Below are 23852 nucleotides of genomic sequence, written 5' to 3'. Positions count from 1 at the left end.
CTTTTTTGCAATTTATGTAATTTCTATGCACTTAATGCAGACATATTATTAAAATCTGGGTTATAATGGTTGTATTGATGTATAGCAACTTGAAATGCTCCCAAAAATGGCTCCACAGCATGTAAAAATATAATATAAGCTCTGGCGGACTTGGTTCTATGGTAGGTCTTAAAGGGTTAAGAAGAAAATCTAATCTTTCCAACTACATAAATTCCACATTTGTAACTTTGAGCCCTCAAGCGGGCGCGGTCGTCCTGTTCTGTGTTGATGAGGTTTAGTCTTCAGGAAACGCAGGCACTGGCCCTTTGAGGACAACTAGAAGAGGAGAGCAAAGACTGACAAACAGGGTCAGGGCAACCAAAGGCTGCATGCTGCTTTACCTTGAGACCAATCCCCTCTGCTCCCTGCTCTGCTTCAAGCCAAAGTGACTGGAATACCAGACACAGTTCAGACTTCTGAAAGTTTTCTCTAAGTAAAAGAGAAAGAGAGAACTGCTTGTTTGAGTGAGGGAATTTAATGGAGAGAATATGATGGGGAAATGTAAAAAGAGAATTATAAAGGGAATGTGTTTGATTGAGACAGTGGTGGACAGGAAGAAAGTAAAGGAGACGGATCAAGAAAAAAAATTATCTTTACAGAGGAGAGAGAATAAAGGCTGCAATGACTGTGAGAAAGTAAGGGAAAGAAAATAGTAACAGACATCCTGACAGAAAGACATTCAAAGGATGGCATTGCGACTGTGTAGCGTGTGTGTGTGTGTGTGTGTGAGAGAGAGTCTATTTGCCTGTTCATTCCGTTTCTGTAAGCGTGTTGGATGAGGCTCTACCATACCGGTTGTGTTGCTGCAGGATAGTGTGCGTCAGGCTCCATCAATATGACATGTCTTTGATGTGGAAATACAAGGAGCAAAACCCCAGCCAGCCTCAGTCCAGTCCCCAGTGGGGCACATCTACCACAGTGCATGTGCATACATGAGTATTTGAGTGAGCGAAAACAGAGAGAAAGAGGAGAAAAGTAGAGAAAAGGAAATGCAGAGAGCCACAAGCCACAACAAGCACTAAACATAACCACTGTCTCCATGCTTAACTGCCATTCTGCAATGAGGCAACAGTTGTGACCTGAACATTGTCAGAACCAAAGGGACTGTGCACTCAGTAGTCAATACTGTGGAATCAATATTGTATGCAGATTAAGTTAATAAGCATATCTGTGCCGCTGTCGAATAAGAAGGTGTCGCGATGCTTTTTGCACCAAAACTGACACGTTGATTTGTGTTTTGGAACGAGTCTTATTCTTGTTTGCACTTAATAAATAGTAATATAAATATTTCACATTTGTATATTTTCACAATTATTATTGTAGTGGCAATTCCTTTTGTTTGACAAACCAAACATCCCACAATTAAAAGTCCACAAGCCACTGCTGCACTGAGATACTATATCATACGCAGGCAAAAGAAGTCCACTGTCCAAACTTGAAAGTTGCGTTTTTATGGTTTATTTATGCAGTTTGGCAATAACAAGATCCAATTTTTTTTTTGTTACTTCCTGCTGCTTCTCCTGCTCTGGTAAAAAAACCATAGACCCACCCCAGTGCATGCTGGTCCTATACCAGTCTCTTTATTTATAGAAACAAAAATGGCCCTACAGCTCTTCCTGACTAATTTAACAAAGTAACATCAAACAAACTTTGAAACAAAATATTAACCAACAAATAACTTGTAAATAAACCCCAAAATATAAGTAAACTAACAACAAACTTTAACTAATTTCAAAATAATAAAAAATAAGAACAAATAGCTCCAACAATTATTTTATAATTGCGAAAATTGGAGGTCGTTAAAATATCCCAGTCTGGCAATCAACAGTGACTATATTGATGTTTTTGGATGACACCACTTGGTAGACTGGACCTTTTAAAGAAGAGAAGGGAGGATAGTGTTTAGACTTTATGAAACAAATGCAGTTCCTAAACTGAATAGATATATTACATTGGCAAGGTTTTACGTTTACATTTATCTATCAGACCTTCAGGTTTTCACACACATGTTGAATGAAAGGGAGGTGTATAAAAGACGATATAAAAGCAGTCTGGGAGAAAATGCTATGAACCTGGACTGTGCTATTTCTGCTGTGTGTTTGTGAGCAATGGCTTCAAAGGCGCAAATCAAACCAGACAGGTCTGTCATATACACAACTATTTTACTAGAATTCAACTTGTATCCTACTTTACTGCTAAAAAAATGTTTTTGGATTTGTGGTTGACCCTTTGATGGCTTCTGGGGGCATGGTAGAGAGAGTTTGACTCACTATCCTTTTGTAGCTTGCTAACTTTACCAACTGCTGAATACCTGAGTGGAATATAACTGTAACAGCTACATGCAGCACAGGGGAAAATCGCCTTCAGCATGGGAGTGTCTCTAAAATCAGCAGCAAGGAAGTGCACATATGTCTATGCCAAATCTCTCATTTTATTCTCTAGTCGTTTAAGTGGGTTGATGAAATGTAATTCATATAAAACTCCAATAAAAATTCAATAAAAACACAGAAATTTGGTATTAAAACCTCTTTCAGGAAAGGTTTTATAGCCAGCCTTGTACTGTAATGATGTAGGCTGCTAGCATGTTCAAACACAGTGTGGCTACACTGTAACATGAGTACAGGTTTTTGCTAACTGTAGCTGGGACCTCGCCATCAAAAATAAACTTTTTCTACTCAGCTCTTCTGTCGCCCGAGGCTGGGGACTGATGTAGTGATTTGTGCTGCTCACTGCAGCCAACAACAGAGCAGTTTCCGCGCTTACCTCTTTGCCTTGACATAATGATAGGAGTTCCTGCAATTGCAAGAACAAAAAGGCACACCTCAAGCCATTTAGCTCCGTGCCACTGCAGATATGACAGATACAAAAATAGCCTCTTAAGAAAGAAGATGGAACTGATTGAAGGCACAGCAGGTGTCAGACACCACTGCCTATATACTGAAACTAGTACTTCTCGGGTTTCTATAGTGGGTTTTTTCTCCATACTTGACTGCTTGCTAGCATGCACTTGCATGTCTATAAATGTTGGTAAATATGTGTATTTTGTGTCGTCCTCATCTCACCTAGACTGTGTGAGTCTCAGAGTGTCCAAGTGCAGTCTCTATGAGAGGTCAATGGCTGCTGCGATAATGCTTAACTGATGCTGGCTGTCAATAGTCATTCACCAGGAGAAAAGTGCTCCGCCTGTTCAGTAAATTACACAGTGCGACGTGAGCTGTGAGGTTCAAAACAACCTGACCCCACTGTTGTTGTGAGAAACAATAGAACAATGACTGCAATCAGCTTTTCCAGCAACCATCTGTGTCATGCTGCTGACTACAAAACACCTTTCCATTACTCCAGGGCTGCAGCTATTAGCTCACCATACCATTGACTCCAAAGTGAGATGGAGAGGTTATTGTAATGCCACATTAGATTGTCTCTGACCCTTCTTTATCTAGTATTTTGTTTTGCTGACCTTGGCATAGGTGGGCTTTTTGAACGCTATAAAGCTTGTGAAAGTGATCATTTTTCACAATGACTTGTTTTTCTAGAGATCAACACGCTTGTGAGATGTGAGATTATACTGGAGATTATTACAATAGCTTTTTGAATATGCTTTGTGTATGTTTGAGACGTGTCTTTCTCCCTTTTTTCCTTGACTCTCTGCTTCTCACGGCTTCAGCAAGAGTTCCAGGGAGCAGTATGAAAAATTGTCCACCATGCACAAGAACATGCAGAAGCTGTATGAAAGTATAGGCAGTTATTTTGCCTTTGACCCCCACTCGGTCAGTGTGGAAGAATTCTTCGGAGAACTGGCCAACTTCCGCATGCTCTTCATGGTAAGTGCAAACTTTCAGATTTTTTGCACATGAGCACGAACATGTTCCTTCAAAGTAGGCACATACATTGACTAACAGAAGCCACCACCCACACGTTTGTGCATACTTTTGCACACACTTACTTGCACACACTGGGTGTCAGTGAATTGAGAACAGAGGGTGTGTATTACACATGCACACATTTTCATCAAACTTGCAGGGTCCTGACAGGTGGTGAAAACTTGTGCGAAAATTACACTGCTATACTTTCATGGATGAACTTGAATAGAAAAAGGGGACGCCGATTATGTCGTATTGCACTTCCATTAGTTTGAAGGATATACAAAAGAGAAATATCAAAATGTAAGCAGAAGAGGCTGAGGTAGTCATTAGTAATGGACCAGCTCTGAAAGCAAATTTTCCATAATGCACCTCAACAGCTTCTCAGCCCTTCCTGTCAGGTAAATGCTTACAGCTTTCAAACTCTACACTGTTAGTCCATAACTCAGACTGCTTCTGCTTATAATTTTTCCTCATGTTTTCAATCGTAACAACTCCAAAGACATCACTGGTCTTACCTCGGTTATTTTCGGCAGACTTGGTACATCTTCAAAGCTAAAAAAAGAAATTATGAAACTTTAATCATTACGTGAACGACGATGGTGAAATAATATCCGTCATCTGATGATCTGTCAAGATTTTCTGTTTCTTTAATGTTTATTCAAGATATTTGCGTTTGGTGAACAATATGTTAATAAACAGGAGAATTACTGTTAAGTCTTCTGAACCTCAATTTCAGAAATGAGGCTGTCACTACCCGATCCGTACCGGAAACCCGATCGGTACCCCGCATGCACGAAAGGTGTCTACTTCTGGTCGAAGCGTTTTACGATAGTTACGGGTCAGAGTATCTGTTAAGATGTTAAGAATAACAAGTATCTCTTAAAATGTTTCCGATAATGAAACATTTAATATAATGTAGACAAAAACAAAAAAATAAAAAGATAGTTATGGATCAGGACTCCCTGATCCGTACTGCGCATGTGCAGGGGATTTCTTCTTCTTCTGTTCGTTTAATGGCAGTTTACTCCCCAGTGTACGAGGATACTGCCACCTGCTGACCGAGCGAATGAACCCTATTGTAAACTGAATTAGCGTCATTACAAACGTGTATTAAATTTGATTTAGTGATAGTCGAGTGTGTTTATGCTTGTCTGTGTGGAGAGGATTGATTGGAATAGTGATGATGATGTCCGCTATCACTGTCAATTGTCAGTAAACACTTCATCTGGCTGCTGAATCATCACGTGACATATTACAAAGTCTGTATTATTAACTCTGTAATTAGGTGCCATTCTTCTTATTTTACGGCGCTGTTGTTCAATCGGGGAACGCTCTCTGTTGAGGAGAAAAGCAAAAATTTGTTGTGGATATGGATTATCCATAGTTTAAATGTCCCGGTAGTCGAAAAGGAGGCAGAGCTGTTGAGAAATGCTAAGAGCTAACTGGGCGCTAACCGTGTCATTCAAATGTCGCAATGTTGGCAAAGAGAGGAAGTGACGTAAGATTTGCGCATGCGGGGTACCGATCGGGTTTCCGGTACAAATCGGGTAGTGACAGAGGCTGATTGTTTTTTAACACCCAATATTTAACATTTAACATGTAGATTTTTAGGAAAAAGAGGAGATAAATGTAAACTTTCTCTTTATGTCAAACGTCCTTGACTTGAGAACTGGAAGAAAGCGTCCTAAGTTAAAAAGAAAAAATAAAACCGGTCAATCAAAGCAAGACTACTAATAAAAGAAGCACCAGCAAGCTTCATAACCTGGTAAACAGTGTCTTTTACATATTTATTCTTTCACATATATGTAAATACAATAAAAATATATCTTTCCACTGATTATAAAGTATGTTTTGTCTGCAATAAAAAGTATATATATATATATATTATATACGATATCTGAGAAATGCGATGAGAAAGGTTTGAGGTTCACTAAATGTGAAGTAGCATTTTAAATTGGATTAAGGGAAATAAAAAAACAGCCTCTGCTACTTACAGCAGTGAATAAAGGGCAAGGGAGATTAGTGTGTAAGAGGTAATATTAATGATAAGACAAACATCCTCTGTTAAGTAGTCTGTTAAACATTCATTCAAGCGTCTGTGATTTTCCACCTTGAACAGTCTAGTCGTCCCTACCGGCAATGCCCCGAAAGCTCCTGGTGTCAGGATGATGACACGGTGTCCAGACGGCGCACACTCCGTCTTCACCATCTATTAATGTGAATGGCAAGGTCCCCTTGTCTGAATCCTTTCCTCTCTTTTCTCTGATCCCCATTTGAAACCAACTTTTCATTCCCGCTGATCAAAGTGCACAACCATACAACATAACGCTCCCTTGAGGATTCCAGAGTTTCATGTCTCTAAAAGAAGCATCCACCCAGGAAAATAAATTATTCTCTCAAGCAAATAGCTGCAGATGAATATTTTATTACTGATTTAAACTTTCCTTCTATGGTTAAGGGGAGGGAAATGACTGGGATATAGTTTTGTGAAATGGGGGTTGGATTATAAGTTAATATATTCATATAACAACAATCCTTTAATCACCATATTTTTCAGATATTATTTATAGTTTTTGGCTTTTCAGCTCTGCTGACAGGAATGCTAATCTCATCTGCTCGCGGAGCACAAGAAATCAATGCTTGTTTATACTTGAATTTTATTTCTCTTACCCTGTGAAAACAACTGTGCTAGCTTCTGTTCAGCACAGCCAAAGCTTCTTCTTAGCTTTTCTTGTCAGTGAAGCAATTTTAGGGACATACCTGCATGTTATTTATCTTTGAAAAAGTTGACCTGCATCAGCCACTGCTGATTTGTTCCAACTGGCAAATCAGATGAAAGCTGGGACTCTTTGTCATCCAAGTAAATTTAACTTCTTAATATGCCTGGTGTGTCTCGCACTCTTATTTCAATATTGAGACATTGCATTGTTTGACTTTCTTCCGTCTATGTTGCATTGCCTTGTGCGATGCATTCACATCACAAAGCATCTGCAGTATTAAAGAATTCCATTGCAATACAGTCACCCTAAATTGCTTTTGCTAAAAAGCTAGGGCTTAATGCACCCGACCGACATGAGGCATTTGAGTAAACGCATTGACAGACAGTCCTCACAGAACTGAATGTAACTGATAAGAGAATCCATTAACTCGATTTCCCTTCTGTTTCATTCTCTTTTTCTCCCTCACTCCTGTCCCATTCTCTCTTTTTTCCTGTGGCCAATGAATTATTATTTGATTTCAGTACATGGACTCAGTATTCCAAGAGTCCAACAATTTGTTAATTTAATGCTGCTGCCATATTCTGAAATTGAGTATGAGTGAAATGCAATCGCGGGGTCTTTATATGTAATCCTGACCAGGAGCATGGGGATGAGGATTTTTTCATTAATGAGTTATCAAAGCACAGCAGATGGGCTGGGATGAACTAACAGTCTTCCTTGTTAATTGAGTGACTTTCTAATAAGACCAAAAGACCCAAACTGGGTTCACAAAGTAGCGAGATAGAGCATCTAAGAGATTAGAGTGATGGTTTCTGTGTCTGTGTGTGGATCCGTCCACTTCTCATGATATTTCTAAAGCTCCCTAATTCCTTCACAATATGAGGAATGATCATAATCAAGCTGATGATGCTAAAGATGACGCTCTGGCAAAGACTGAGCTCTACCTTCTTGCTGAATCACTGTTACATTTCCTCAGGATGCTTCAGTCATTAAATTCTTTGCACCAGATTTTAGAGGTCACCTATCAATATGGGAATACATGTATACCGCAGAGCAGAAGTCTCACAATCTGTAACCTATAACTTCTTGACGACATTTTCCCCGACATCCTGGCACACAGTGTAACAGATGGCTAATAAACACATTTGCTGCTTAAAGCCCAGGCGTTGTAGTGTTTGTAAAATTCAAATGAGATATAGCAGTGACACTCTCTGTGTGAGATCACTGGTGCGACTGAGCAGTTGGAAATACTTATTGCTCCCTCGTTGGACTGGCAAACCTGTATGCATGGGAGGGGAGCCATGCTGTGAGAGATGTATTGTGTTGTAAAGGGTCAAGGAAGAACAGCAAACACATTTCATGAATTATTGAATGAACGGACCTGGAAAGGGAAAAGTCTGCGTGGCCTTGTTGGTGGGTTGGACGTGGATGTTCCACAACATTCAGTTTCAAGCCAAGTATAGAGAGGAGAGTACCTACAATCTGCATCGCAAACACACTGAGTGTGACACGTGCTGTCTTCATCTCATGGCCTCTGTGAACCTCGGTGCTGCAGTGTGCTGCTTCAGTGCTGATGTTGTCAATCATACTCGAAGATGCTATTTTACAAAACCACATTTTGTTTTGTCTCTCAGTTTAAACATCCATACAGAGCACAGCCAGGACCCATAAATGTAGGGTTTTACCGTTTTATTTAAGGGTTATGGGGTTAAATCGTCGCTATAAAAGATAACAGTCGTTGCGGTGGATATTCAAAGGCCAGTTTTTAAGCTAAATGTATTTTCTCGAAGAGCATTTTCATTTCGTTTGTGAACAAAAACCTCCCTTGCTCAATAGGAATATCATTTTCCCACCAGCAAGATCAGTAAAAATATACTGGCTGCTGGTTTTGCTTTATTTGTTGCAACATTTGAATTTGAAAAGTCTCTGCTCAATTAAATAAGAAATTTGCTACACCTTGGCTAAAATTAGATTTGCACTTAGATTTGCTGTGTGTCACAGGCGGTCAGGTAATATGATCCATCAATTTAATTTGTGCGGGCAGCAAGTCTTGGCACTTTGCAGGTATTTTGAAGACCCACTACAATCACAGGCCACTTCATTAGTTACACCTTGCGAGTACCTGAACTGCCATCGTTTTTCGTGGCATAGATTACAAAAGGTGCTGTAAACAAACGGCATTGTGTGACTCACCTGTTCCAACACATCTCAAATATCTCTGTTGGTTTGAGATCTGGAACCAAGTGTGGACTTCCACTGTTGTAGCCCATCTGCTTCAAGGTTCACTATGCTCTTCATTCAGAGATGATCGTCTGCATGCCTTTGTGATGATGTGTGCTTATTTGTGTTACTGTTGCCTTCCTCTCACCTAGAAGCTGTTTGGGCCATTCTCCTCTGACCTCTGGCATCAACGAGACATTTTTACTGAAAACGCTGCTGCTCACTGGATATTTTCTCTTTTCTGTACTACTCTCTGTACGCCCTAGAGGGGGTTGTGTAAGAAAATCCCAGAAGATCATCAGTTTCTGAAATAGTCAGCCCAGCCTGTCTCGTACCAGGAGCTTTGCCACATTCAAAGTCGCTTTTTCAAAATAATCTTTCTTCCAGATTGAGATTCTCACTTTGAAATTAACCACGTCTTGACCATGTCTACACGTCTAAATGCACTGAGATGCTGCCATGGGATTGGTTAATTAGATATTTGGGTTAACAAGCGGTTGAGCAGGTGTACCTTATGGAGTGGCCTTTGTGTATATAAATGATTGGAGTGTGAGCCCCAGGACTAATTTCTGTGGTATCAGGGACATTAAAAAATCAAGGTTAAAGAAAAACAAACAACAAAAAATAAAGCATTAACAGTCTGGGGACTTGCAACAAGGTAACATTCAGGTTATGGATATAGTAAGCTAGAAAAGTCATTACTCGTTTTGTATACAATGTTGCAGTAGTGTAACACGCATCAGTAACACAGAGGTTAATGAATCTTTCTTGAGCTCTCAGTCTGATTACTTTATATATTGTTTAGCTCATTAAGTAACAGAATGATGTCTTTTTTTATTTAAATTTTTAAAAAATTAAATAAATAATTAACCTCTTGTGCAACTAATTATAGTAATGAGCATCACCTGGAGACAAACGCCATGGCCAAAAATAAACATTTTCATGGTTACTTCAAATTATATTGTTACTTGCATGTGCAAGTAATGCATGTGCAAGTAATGCATGTGCTTTCATAACTTAGTCTTCAGAATTTATAAACAAGATTAGACAGGCCAGTTCTTTATCTGTTTTTAAGTCACTCTTGAAAACCCACCTCTTTACCCTGACCTTTGACACCACGTGAGATGTTGGTTTTTTATTTTTTATTTTAGTTGTTTTTAGGTGATTCGATGCTGTTTATTTGTTTTTGTTTTAATATAGGGCTGTTTTAATTTTGTTTTATGTGTTTTATTTATTTATTTTGCTGTTTTCTGTTATTCTATTGTTTTAACTTATTTTCTGTACAGCACTTTGTTCCTGTGCTGGGTATTTTAAAGTGCTTTATAAATAAAATTCGATTGGAATTGGATATCTAAGCATTTCAAGAGGAACCTGAATTCTTGCCTTATGTGTTATATGGGTTTAAATCAGGTTGTCTGTATGAGGTGTGTTTTTGTTAAGCAGATCTCATGATGATGATGGTTTCCCCTTCTGCCAAGAAAATGAGACTTGATACAATCAGTCGCTGCCGGTGGCAAAATTGGGGTGGCCAAAGAGAATGGTAGAGTGAACACTATGAGTGAACACATGTTTGGTGCTATGGTAATTAGTCGTGCTGTTTGATTAGAGCAACATGATTATGTTGCATAATCATGTTTACAGTCAGAATTAGTTGTTTGTTTAAAATAAGTTTTGCCGACAGGATTTTTTATGCAATCTGCATAATTTACAGCAACTAATGCTGTAAGTGTCGAGATTACAGTGACAGTATCCCCAAAAGGAATCTTGTCAGCAGATGATCACAAACATTTTGAACATTTTGAACTCAAATAATCTCTTATTTGAGCAAAAAGTGTTTTATTACTAAATATATACCCATGCACTGCCTTACTAACTCCAAATAGCAACATAGTGTTCGGACTAGTTTGTCTTCTGTATCTGTTTCATTTGCACAGCTTGAATGCGATGATGATAAAATATTGGTTGAAATGTGAGTGTTTACAAATCTTTTTCAACCACAGAAAGAAAATTTAACTTGGTCCATTTTCAAAATGCAGTTAATACTAACACCCTCCCCTATTTTTTTAAATTACTTTCTTTTATTCTATTACGACTTCATTATTACAGCACCCCTTTACCCCTCTTTGTCCCTCTATCTCTCTCTTGCTCTCTCTCATTGCCCTTGTCATCTAACAAGGAGACAGTGACAATGAGGGCTCGTGTCCTTGGACATGGAGGAAAGCTCTGCTATTGACTGGCATGATGAGCTGCTTTTTCCTTGTTCCTTTCCCACAATCCCCATAATCCCTCTGTCTTAGCTGCCAACACGACACACACATCAGGACCACAGGGGCATTAGATGGGGGGCCTACTGTCGCCACTTATTATATCAGTGCACAGACGGGGCCATGCCTTCACTTACTGATGCACATACACATGCATGCACGAGGGGAACACCACAACAAGCAGGAGCGCAAAAATGGCTTTCACCATAGGCACATATGCATGTATATTAGGGCTGCCACGATTAGTCGTCTAGTCACGATTATGTCGACTATCAAAATCGTCGACGACTGATTTAATAGTCGACTCGTCGTTTGAAGCTTTGTAAGATCACAAAAGACACAGGAATAAGTAGTAGGATTTAAGAGTGTAATAACGGACTGAAACAGAAGATGGCAGCACTGCATGTACAAGGATGCCAGCTGCCGTTAAACCCCGAAGAAGAAGAAGAAACTGTGTCCCGGAATTCATAGCGCAGCCCAGCTCAGTTTCCAACAATGGCGGCAGCTAGTTAGTTTTAATATTACTGTTATTATTCTTTCTGGGTCACAAAATAAACGATTAACATATTTTCAGGCGAGAATGTAGCTGTGTAAACCTCAAATATCTGCTCAGTTTATCAAGACACCACATATTTTCAAAAACGCTCCGACGTTTTCGGAGACGTCTGTTACCCACTAGCTCGATAGCTAGCCGGGGGCTAGGCTAACTAGAGCCGCGAGAACACCGGACTCCCGGCAGATCGTTTTCAAACCCACCACCATCTTTCAATACTCAGGTTAAACATGATATATAAGTCACTTAGATAACTTAAACATGTTATTGTTTGGCTTTTTTTTTTTTGTATTTTATTTGTTCCTGAGTAAATCGGTTTGGCTGAGATTAAAGTTATAGTTTTTACACAGCTGAATAAACGTCAAGCAGACAGCTGATTATCAGAAGTGTGAGATGCTCGAGAATATACTCCGGTGTCCTGTTATATTTTAGATAGCAAGGAGTTTATTAAACTTCACCGAGACAATCTGCAAACGTCATTAAAATTTAATAAACTATCATCTTGTCTTTATTTTTAGTTAGCACATACCTTAAACACTTAAAGCTGTAAGCTAATGATAGTTATATAAGAGCAGATGCTGCTGGTGCAATAAGCTGTACGTTTTACGTCCAATGGATGATGATCTGATTAGTCGACTAATCACAAAAATAATCGGTGACTAGTCGACTATCAAAATAATCGTTTGTGGCAGCCCTAATGTATATGTATACATACAGCATAACTGTTCCCACGTGTACACCCACCTACAATTGGTCCTGTCCAGGGCTGCACAACAAACCTGAAATGAGACAACTTTTTTTCTCAAAGGTCACTTGGTTGCATCTTATTCTCTGTTGGCACAAGAACAAACTGACACATTTGTAAAGGCTGAATACGTACTGTTGATTATCTCTCTTTCTCTGACTCCTGACATTTCAGCTGGCCACGAAGTAGGCCAAAGATGATATCTTTTTCCCTCCTCAGAGACCATCACAGTTCTGCTACACTTTTTAATGTTGTGGCATGTCCATACAACCATATTGATGTATTTTTCATAACAAATGAGCTTGTGATAATAAAACTTTGTAAGTCTAGCAGCAACATAAAGCATGACAAACTGTTTTGTTTTTGTTTTTTTCCCCAGCAGTTTATCTGTAACTATCAAACTTTCCTCTGAGTAGAATTTCCTAATGACATGCTGCTGCTTCTGAACACTATACAGTAGTGAATATACTTAAAAAAGTGGTTGTGGCAGGAGCCAAATTCTGATTTTATCTGTGTTTGTGTCTCTGCGCGTGTGTCTCATCAGGAAGCAGTGAAGGAGAACCACAAGAAAAGGGAGATGGAGGAGAAGATCAAGAGAGCCAAGCTGGCGAAGGAGAAGGCAGAGCGTGAGAAGCAGGAGCGCCAGCAGAAGAAGAAGCAGCTGATTGACATGAACAAAGGTACGCCACTTCTCCCCGTGCCGCCACCGAGCCAGAGATAGGAGAACTCGGAGGACGAGAACAGGAGGATGGAAGGGGATTTCGTGGAAATCTGCTTCACATAGATTTGAACTGAAGGAAGAGGATAGCGTGTAGGAGGAGCAGAACTTATCTTTCTTAGCTATGAAGGAATTCTATATTTATTTTGATACCTAGCACAACATTTCCAAACAAAACAGAGGTTATGTTTACACGTTACGTCACGTTTCGTCCATGTATGTAGACAGACATATTTTTTGTTATACATATTTCACATAGTGTATGTCGTTCAGTTTTGTTACCAGCTTCCATCGGGACACGAAAGAACTTGCAAGGAAATATTTGTGGGCGTGTAAAGATCGAAAGCTGTGCACGACATATAGAAAAGGCTAACGCTTGTTCTCTAGACGTCCAATATGATTGTGGTCATTTTATTAGTCCATCGGCCCATTTATCCATCGGTCTCGTCGAAGCAATGGGCTGTTTTCAGGCGGCATGTTACAGTTAATGTTGCAAATAGCTAGAATTAGACTGTGTCCTCAAGCAATGCCAGTAAGCCGTGTATTGATCAATGAAAGTCACAGTTGTTCACACATGAAAAATAATAGTGACAGAGCCGGGTGCCTGTGTGTAGTTATGCCAATGACACTGAGAAGATATTTCAAGCCTGGAGGGGCTTTGTGAGCAGTCAGTGTGTTCTTTTCTTCTTCTTCATTTTTTTTCCTTCTTCTTTTGCACAAATTGACTGGGATTTTCACAATTTACCAACTTCTAAATGTCAGCACCAGGCAGAGACCTCTCTGTAGCTCAGCCATATTGGGAAATGTGACAAGACAGTTCTCAGTATGCCACAAACTCTCCAAGATAATTGATGCATGCTGCATTTTCTTTTTCCTAAGCAGTGACCTCTGTGAAAGCCTCACTTTTAATAATCCAACATGTCTGAGCTGAGGGAGCCTGTCTACCCTTCTCTCTCATTCTGGCTAACCAGATGGAGAAGGATAGAGAAGTAGGTATGATATTAAATATTTCTGCCAGAGCAGATTTTGATCTCAGTTTCTGAATGCCATAATATGACTCGTATGAATAAAACATAAGGATGACATGGGCAACGTTGCCTGCGGCCTTGGAGATAGTGGGGATTGTGCACCAGCAGCACCGGCACCTGGCTCGTTGGACTCTTGCGATAACAATGACCTTTGAAATTATGAAATATACACTTTAAAATTCAAGTTGTATCAATCCTGAGCTGTATTTTTTTCTTATGAGAAGGTTCTTACCTACACGGGCTTTAAATGTCCGTAATTAACTTCTGCATATGTGGAATGTAATCAGAGGAAGATCAATCGAATGCAGAGATTGTTAAATGTATTCTGTGAATGAGAATCTGAACTTGAGCCAGGAGCAGGTTGGAGGTTACAGCAGCTCGGTGGTTTGTGCTTCTGTTTTCTCTCAGCTTCCCTTTAAGCTGTGTGGTTTGAACACACATTGCAGGATATTTGGTGCTTTCACGTCTTACTTTTTCCCTCCATTTCTCTCCAGTTAACAGCTTCGGCTTAAGATTCTTGGCTTTTTTCTCCAATCCTGTTCTACAATCCTACATGTGCTACCGAATTAGTTATTTTCACATCACTATTTCAGCCTGAGCGTCAGCAGTGTTCCCAGCGATGGATCGTTTAATACCTTTCACCTTTAATTAATTAAGTCGAAGGTTGAAAGGCTAGAATTATTATAGTCTTTATTGTATACTAAATTTGTTTGTAGGCTAAATAGATAGATGGAAGGGAGAGAAAGAGAGAGACAATGAGATCAAATATAAATAAATTTAGATTGCAAATCCATTAACATAAGCAGCTAGAGGAAACATATGGCTGGTGTATTATGAGAATTATGCTCAGGTCATTGTCTTATCTGTTTTATGGATTTACAGATTTTCTCATTTTATTGCTTAAAAGAGTCTTTGATGGATCATAGTATTCAGTTTAATGCCATTTCAAGAGGCTATTTTTGAGAAGGGATAGATTTGATGTCATTTCACAAATTGCAACCTAATCCTCTTCGCTTGCAAATGATTAAGAACGAAATACATATTTAATGGGAGTTTAATTCATTTAGCTTGTGCCAGGATGGCACCGGGGTGGGGGAGGGTTGACGGACAAATGCAGTAGGACAATCATTTCCCCCCCCCCTCCCTGAAAAATCCCATTTCCTAGTTGATAAAACTTGCGATTATGCTCTCTCTACGTTCAGTGACACGCACACTTCGTCAACAAGCGTGATTGATAGATGAGACAAGCGCCGAACACGTTTTCTTTGTGAAGTATTAGAAATCCTAATGTAGGAAATTGCTTATGAAATCATTACCCAGTCACCCCATTTGTTTTAATTTGCTCTAAGTGGATTTCCATATTCTCTTCAACTGACCAGATGTTCAGCATTTACTAAATCACTTTACTTCACTGGAAATAACTGTTGAACACTGTAGAATAAATCCAAACGAATGCTTCTGTCTGAAACACGAGAAGATGGTTCAGCGCAGCAGGATAGTTTTTATTGCAGCATATGAAACAATGTCACAAACAGCATGCTGAGTGTGTCAAGTGCCCAAGCATGGTAGAGCATCTGGACTTTACTTCTCTGAGGCATTTGTGAAGAGTAGCAGACCCCTTTGGCCGCTTGCTCGGCTGGCATCTCTGAGGTCAGTGCCCCCGTCTGGGGCAAGTGTCTGAACCCACATGTCAACTGTATACCCCAGTCAAATTCACTAAGCTTTGAACAGAGCCGGGAAGCACATATGCTTCTTTGAGCCCGATTCAGCTTGGCATAAGGCACATAAAAGGAAGTAAACACCAGAAAAACCAGAAAAAAGTAATAAGTCAAACATTTTATTTAGTCCATGAGAAATTTGTTTTCTTTTTTTGTCCATTTTTCTCAGAAAAAGATACAAAACCAAACCTAATCTCGGTTTCTCTCTGTGTTCACGTTCCCTTCGCATGAACATCTAAAAATACACCGTCAACCTGAAGAATATAAAGCTTTAAAGCATATTGGTTATGAAGTTCACATTACCTTTTATGAGTGTACCAACTGCCTGCTAACTCAGTTGGAAACACAATGAAATGTTATCCAACTTTATTACTTTACTAATTGCGGATCTCAAAAGAAAAATATTTGAACGGAAAACTATATTTCAGTAAAATCAGTTCTTATAATTGTACTACAGGGTATTCCTAAAACCCTCAAACTAAACGCAGCGGCTGCACAGATGCTGTTTTTATGATCACGTTTTACTTGCAAAGGGATCATTTTTTTAGAGACAGAATTTGAGCCCACCCAGCGTCGGTCCACTGCAACAGCTGGCAGACACACTGACAGAATGTGGATCCATACATTTGGTTGCTCACTGGGATTTTTACAGCAGATAAATATGTTTAGGCAAAATGTTTGTGTTTGGGATGACACATAGTGTATTCATCTTCATATTTTTTCACAAAACATCTGGTTGAGGTTGACTATGTGACATTTTCTCTCAGTGTCTTTAAAAATCCCAGAGCCAAGGTTCAAACCAACAGACGTTAAACAACATTTCCAATAATTCAATTCAATTCAATTCAATTTTATTTATAAAGCGCCAAATCACAACAAAAGTCGCCTCAAGGCGCTTCATAGATACAGAGAAAAACCCAACAATCATATGAGCCCCTATGAGCAGCACTTTGGCGACAGTGGGAAGGAAAAACTCCCTTTTAACAGGAAGAAACCTCCAGCAGAACCAGGCTCAGGGAGGGGCGGGGCCATCTGCTGTGATTGGTTGGGGTGAGAGAAGGAAGACAGGATAAAGACATGCAGTGGAAGAGAGACAGAGATTAATAACAGATATGATTCAGTGCAGAGAGGTCTGTTAACACATAGTGAGTGAGAAAGGTGACTGGAAAGGAAAAACTCAATGCATCATGGGAATCCCCCGGCAGCCTACGTCTATTGCAGCATAACTAAGGGAGGATTCAGGGTCACCTGGTCCAGCCCTAACTATATGCTTTAGCAAAAAGGAAAGTTTGAAGCCTAATCTTGAAAGTAGAGATAGTGTCTGTCTCCTGAATCCAAACTGGAAGCTGGTTCCACAGAAGAGGGGCCTGAAAACTGAAGGCTCTGCCTCCCATTCTACTTTTAAATACTCTAGGAACAACAAGTAGGCCTGCAGAGCGAGAGCGAAGTGCTCTAATAGGCTGATATGGTACTACAAGGTCATTAAGATAAGATGGGGCCTGATGATTTAAGACCTTGTATGTGAGGCCTGCTGTGTAAAATATTGTTTGTTGTTCATTTTAATGTAATTGCAATTATGTAATTATTACGTGTTCTTTATTCTACAGTTTCTATTTATCCAACCTCATTATCTTGTATATAAGGAGTATATGCAATGTATATAAGATAAATGAGCTTAGTTAGGTTAGATTAGGTTCGGTTAGACACAGTATAACATTTAAATGTGCAATCAACATGACATACATGTAATTTTACACGTACATTAGAATGTATTGGAATGTGAATCAAATTTACCCTCTTATGAACATGTTGTCATAATAGTGCTTGTTAAGTTATATCTTTCTTTTGTTTTAGCAAAGAATTTATTTTTCTGAAGAGCAAGTGTCAATTATTGTGGCATGCTAAATTAAAATTACATATTTCTCTGCAGCTGGCTGGCTGGTTGTGGCCGGCAGAGCGCTGTCAGGAATGACAGCAGTAGAGATGTAGATTGATGGTTTTGTGTGACACTGACAGCTGCCGGTAGGCCAGTGCATACTTGCTTTGCAGCCATGCCAGCCAGGTGATCATAGACAGGGATTGACAAGCAGTAGCGGGTTGGACAGGTTGGCTGTGTAGGTATGCATGTGGCTCCACAGCACAGCAGACATGGCAAACAATATTACCAGGGGAGATAGCTTATAGAGACACGGAGGTCAAAACCCAGGGGAAAAAATATACTTCTGAGACATATTCTCTCTTTTCCTCACCTTAGCTTAGAAAATGAAGCCAGTTTTAGAGCACTGAAACTGACCTTCTTGTTTGATATATAATATGACGAGCAAGAATAGACCTTTCAGAATTCAACAGTGATCTATAAAACCACTCGTCTGAGTTTACTACCTGTTTTTCCACAAAAAAAGAATATCTTCGAAAGACCAGCCATGCCTTCCTTGTCTAGTTATAGATTTGTGATTTCTGAAATGTGAAATCTCCTGCTACATTTGCATGTGGATGTAAGCGCAGTGTAATGCCAAACTTTGAACAAATTGCTTTTTCTTTGTCCTTGCGTGTAAGCTGTCTCAATTTAGAGTGCAAAAAGTGCAAGCCATCATCTGAAACTTCTGCATATGGACCGGTGAATTCTGCTATTACCCTGAAAGACAGGAACAAGGGCACCAGGATTATCTGCTGTCATAGACCTATTCTAATAAATTACAGCATGTTAGATTGTGCTGTATCTCCAGGAAGAATCGGGATCTGCCTCAAGGAGATGATGGCACAGAGATTATGGAGGACTGCGTTTCAGTGCTCTCGGCCCAAACAGAATAAACTGAAATATGTAGGGAAAAAAAGGCATGCACGGATTAAATATACTTTGTTGAAAAATGCCATTTTGCAAATGAAAGTAATACAATGAAATAGTCATCCACTAAATTCCCCGATTTTGATATTTCCAGTACGTCTCTAAAATTAAACGTCAGCATATTAAAGTGACCCTCATGTTTTATGGGGAAGCTTTTAGTATTTCATGATAAATACTCCACTCATTAGCAATTAAAGGCAGCAAGGGAATCGTTTTTATCTGTCTGCATTTTGCATCACTTTTTCAAGGTGAACTGGTGTTTTTTCTGATATTCTTTAGTATTAGGAGAAATGCAAACAAAAACAAAAAGTGTGTTATTTATGTAATTTTAGGAAGTAAGAAGCTCATCTCTAATCACTGTCATTTCTGACTTTGTTTCCTCCTTCCTTCTGTACCCATTGCTTTCAGAAAAATCTTCTTCTGCTTGGTGAAATCAGCTCCGGCACAGTTGAATCTCATTAATTTGTGGGTGGTTCAAGTGTCTGATCACTTCCCCTCCCAGATCTGGACCTCACCAGTCACTTTACAGTCAATCAAACCTAATTACCCTCACTACAAAGACCGTCAATTCCATTTAGCTTCCCCAGGCAGCACCGCCTTTCACTGATGTGAACAGCCCATGTGGGGTTTGGTTCAGATGTTATCTTGATCTGGATTCCAAAACTGCATCTACTATCCAAATATGCCACTCATCAAAAATAAAGACTCTGTGCAGGATGGATGAAATCCACAATCGTTAGAGCAGCTGAGTATTCTTCCACTGGCTATTTGACAATGCATTAATCTTACCTGATCTTTTAACTGACCCTGGTTTTTCGGGGCGAGGTTTTTATAAACACATTTTTACTTTTTTACCATTCAGCCAAGATTCTATTGATTCTACTTTACGTTAGAAACTCCCATCAGAACCTGTCATGTTGATGTAGCACCAATATTTTAGATTTCTTGTCCATGTTTCCGAAAAGCACAGTCAAAGTCGGCATTGTTCACTTGTTTATGTTTTAGAGATTTGAGGTTTAAACCAAACCGCATTACACCTCCTCCATCATTGCTGCAGATAGCATTGCACAATGAAACACCATTCCCTCTCAAGGACCCAGCCTTGAGACACTAAAATGTTAAGCCGAAATCTTTGCATGGACTTCTTCACAAGCACTAGGCCGGCTGAATGTTTGTAAAGATAATGACCTAAGAGTTATACGCACTGCGGCTTTTCACAATAGCTAAACAGCAGCTTTTTGCTGATGAGTAGATAATGACACAAGAAAAATGTTGCATGAGGTAAAACAGAAACTTGTCCCCACCAAGACCACAGAGTGGGATCACTTAACAGGAAAAGTTTGGTTTATAGAAGACACCATTAAAGTATGTATAGACCTTATTGTATATGGCCTGCTGCGAGGTCACTTCAAAAGATTCATGTGGGTCAGTCGCTACCATAATGTTGTTAAATTAAGCAGAACCTCATTAATGGAAAAAGGGCAATAGTGGTCTTCTCTGATGTGAGGACAGGCAGGGCCCTGCTGGCACCCTGACACGATGACCCCATGTGGCTCATCTAAACTGTGTCATCTTAACATCTGTCAGTGCTGGGTTGGAGCTGTTGTTTGTGTGTTGGTGTTACTGGCCGAACTAGCCAAAAGCAATGGATAGATGGTGATAGCAGTATGCTAACTTGGGTGGCCTGCAGGCAGTAGAAGCAAATGATAGCAGAGGAAACAGAGTGTGGTGATGACTACGTTGAAAGCATTTCTCTTCCCCCCCCCTTCCCATTTCCCAGTGTCCCCTCCCTACTGTTTCTCACTTGGGGCCTAGCAGCATCCATCCAGATGGAGGGTTTATTTTTGTTTTTGTTTGTTTACTTATTCATGCATCCAGCTATTCGGGGCATCGCTAGGGCTTTCGTTCCACCACAGAATGCAAATCGCCACGGCGGCTAATCCACTTTCATCTCTCCCTTGTCGACATCCAACTTCTTTGCACGTTTCCTCCAGTCTCTCGTAGTCAGGGCAGTCATCCTTTCAGTGTGTGAGATCAAGCCTGCAGTGACCAGGCCAGCCTACCAATACTTCTCTGTACTTTATGCATGTCAGCACAATGCACCATTCACCTTCCACCCACCTTTATTACTGCGAGACGTTTTTCTGGATCTGAGTGTCTTCCTTGCTTACTTTCCCCTGACCCTGGCGCCAAACAGGACCTCACAGCACAAGTTAAGTAGTAGCAAGTAGTGGCATTCCTTCTGGAATGGAGAGTTGTGGGAGCATCCCTAATTGAGTTAGAGAGGACATGAGTGGCTTTGCTCATTTAGTTGTTACAGTAAAACAGTCCAGACCAATCAGCAGGCAAATTCTTCTTTTGCATTAGCCAGTTTGCCCTTCAATTCCCATTCGTCCTCCTTTCTTTTTTCATTCTTCATTCAAGTGGAACTAGGAAGCTTGCACACACTTATTAAAGACTACGGCCGTTCTGAAAAGTTTCTCAGATTATTGTGCCAAAGCTTTTGTCATGGGCAGCGATGCTGCAGGGATACGGTAACAAAAAAGGGTCAAAACAAAAAGAAAGACATCTAACAGGTGCACGATTCGTCTCCTTCGGGCGTTCTCTGCAGCAGTAATGCTCTTTGTCTGCCCTCTGCTGTGGCAGAAGGGCAGGTGGGTGAGTAGAAGGGGTTACTGTGCTCAAAGCTAGCTAGTTAGAGAGCAGGCAGCAGGGCAGTGAGAGGAAGGCGGTGTTGAGTAATGCAGGTGGTTGTGTATATCTAGCCGGCCGAGCTTGAATTCAGGTGTGAAAATAACACAAAACCAGGTGCATGCAAGTGAGACTGGAGAGATGAGATTAAAAGAAAGTGTGGTTGTTGCCTCTCCACCTGGCCATAAAGCAGAAACCCACCCCCCCTCCACCGAGGCCTTTGTTTCACGGCTAATGGTCCAGGTTAATTGCACAGGTGACTTTCTGTGGGGGAACAGATGGGCTCAAATGTGTTCAAAAACAATCCCAGCAAGCAGAAAAAACTAAGAATGAGTTGTTCCTCTCCTCTTTATTCTTCCTTTCCCTTCTAATCTTGTCTACTAAAGTCATGAAGGGTGACTGCAGCGAGGTTAAACTCTCACTGTGTTCTTCTCTCACAGTGGGTTCAATTCATCAAGCACGAGGCCGGTAAGCTCTCATTAGATCTCATTACAGTGCAAATGAGCCTCAGGAATTTGCCAGTGGAAGGATAGTGGATAGTAGTGGATAATAGACAGCTCTCCTATGCCTTATGTTGAGAGACTTTGATTAGAGCAAAGTATTTTAAGTGAATAGAAATTTAGAGGATAGTGGAAGAAAAATAAGATTGATTGAAATAAATCTACATAAATAGCTTTTTTTGTTTTAGCTGACCAACCTGTCGTACTGGTGCTAGCACTTTGAATCATGGCATACGGGATATCATAATTTGCCATTATATTAGAAATCCATACTTGAAGCCAGAAGCTTTTTAGGATTCTGAGAATTATTTGTCTCTTTTCCCCTCGATGAATCATGAAGGCAGCATGTGAGCCATCAGAAATTGATTTCTCAATTGATCCACTGTGGTTTTTCTCCCCAGAAAAAAAAACATGCAGGGGGTGACAGATAGCAAATTGAATTTATGAACAGGCATTGTTGACACTCCTGTGTAATTATAGCAGTGCCATGCCTTTGGTGCATGGTACATGTTTCTCTTTTTTCTTTTTTGTTTCGAATAATTATGCTTCGTCACATTTTCAAGGTGACAGCTGTTCTTTTACATTGCAGTGCATATTTTGAGTGTTGTAGATGACTGATTCTAATTGGCCTAAGTTAAAAATAGATGTTGTTTTTTTGTTTAGTTTGTGTATATTATGTAAGCTTTTTAGTTCTAATTGGTCATTGACTGACAAGTGTTTTGAAGAAGGCGTCAGTGATGCATTGGATTTCTGCAAAACTTGCAAGAACCATATCTCAGTTAATTCATCCTGAGCATCCACGTCTGAGTCTTTCTCCCTCTTCCTACCTTTACATTCCTCGTGCTGCTTTTGTTAGTAGAACATATACTTGCTTGTGGCTATACTAATCTGTAATAAACATATTTATTTAGCTACTAAACAAATGTGAAACAGGAATTTGTATCACATGAAATGTGAGTCCAGGCTGCAGTATATGTTTTAATTCAATTCAATTTTATTTATATAGCGCCAAATCACAACAAAAGTCGCCTCAAGGCGCTTCATAGATACAGAGAAAAACCCAACAATCATATGACCCCCTATGAGCAGCACTTTGGTGACAGTGGGAAGGAAAAACTCCCTTTTAACAGGAAGAAACCTCTGGCAGAACCAGGCTCAGGGAGGGGCGGGGCCATCTGCTGTGATTGGTTGGGGTGAGAGAAGGAAGACAGGATAAAGACATGCTGTGGAAGAGAGACAGAGATTAATAACAGATACGATTCAATACAGAGAGGTCTGTTAATACATAGTGAGTGAGAAAGGTGACTGGAAAGGAAAAACTCAATGCATCATGGGAATCCCCCGGCAGCCTACATCTATTGCAGCATAACTAAGGGAGGATTCAGGGTCACCTGGTCCAGCCCTAACTATATGCTTTAGCAAAAAGGAAAGTTTTAGTAGTGATTAAAAGTAAAAAAAAACAAAACCTATCCACAAAGTTTTCAAGAAGGCTTTCACACCCTCGTGTCTTGCCTTGCTCCACTAGTCCATGTCAATAATCCCACCCCACCTCTTTACTTTGGTTCCCAGTGCTGCCTTCTGTGGGCGGACTTTGACTGTGTGTTCTTCCTGATCCTTCTTAATTCTTTCATTTGTTATCTTATGCTTACATAATAGTACATAATCAAGGATACGCTTGCAGTATCTCTGCTCATCCTTCTCCCATCCCTCCCCTACCTCCCTTTACTATTATCAAAGTTAAAGTGCCCCTGGGATTGGTGAATGATACTTTTCTTACTGAAGGTACTTTTTTCTTAGTGAAATAATAATCTTACAAGTTTAGTTTTTATCCCAATCCTTCTGACACCGCATTGCTCTTTCTATCCCTCCTAATTATAAAATGTGATAGTGCTACTTGTAAATATAAGAGCCAATCCCTAGAACTCAGTTACAGTTGGCTCAGCTTCTG

General features: G+C 40.0%; 1 protein-coding gene across 9 annotated transcripts in view; it reads left to right on the top strand.

Moving 5' to 3' along the window:
* The window catches only part of diaph2 (diaphanous-related formin 2), a 421028-nt gene that overhangs the window by 339552 nt on the left and 57624 nt on the right, over nucleotides 1-23852 (top strand). For all 9 annotated transcript variants that reach the window (XR_014868698.1, XM_085130728.1, XM_085130725.1 and 6 more), the window contains 2 exons: nucleotides 3696-3860; nucleotides 12949-13084. Coding sequence is in view for 8 of the 9 variants with exons in the window: in XM_085130728.1 (XP_084986854.1) it covers nucleotides 3696-3860; nucleotides 12949-13084 (301 nt within the window). In the remaining variant the exon portion in view is untranslated. The remainder of the gene's footprint in view (nucleotides 1-3695; nucleotides 3861-12948; nucleotides 13085-23852) is intronic.

The sequence above is a fragment of the Neolamprologus multifasciatus genome, chromosome 2, assembly GCF_963576455.1.
Source record: "Neolamprologus multifasciatus chromosome 2, fNeoMul1.2, whole genome shotgun sequence".
Classification (NCBI taxonomy): domain Eukaryota; kingdom Metazoa; phylum Chordata; class Actinopteri; order Cichliformes; family Cichlidae; genus Neolamprologus; species Neolamprologus multifasciatus.
Note: the sequence above shows the minus strand (reverse complement) of the source record. Positions and strands in the feature narration are given on the sequence as shown.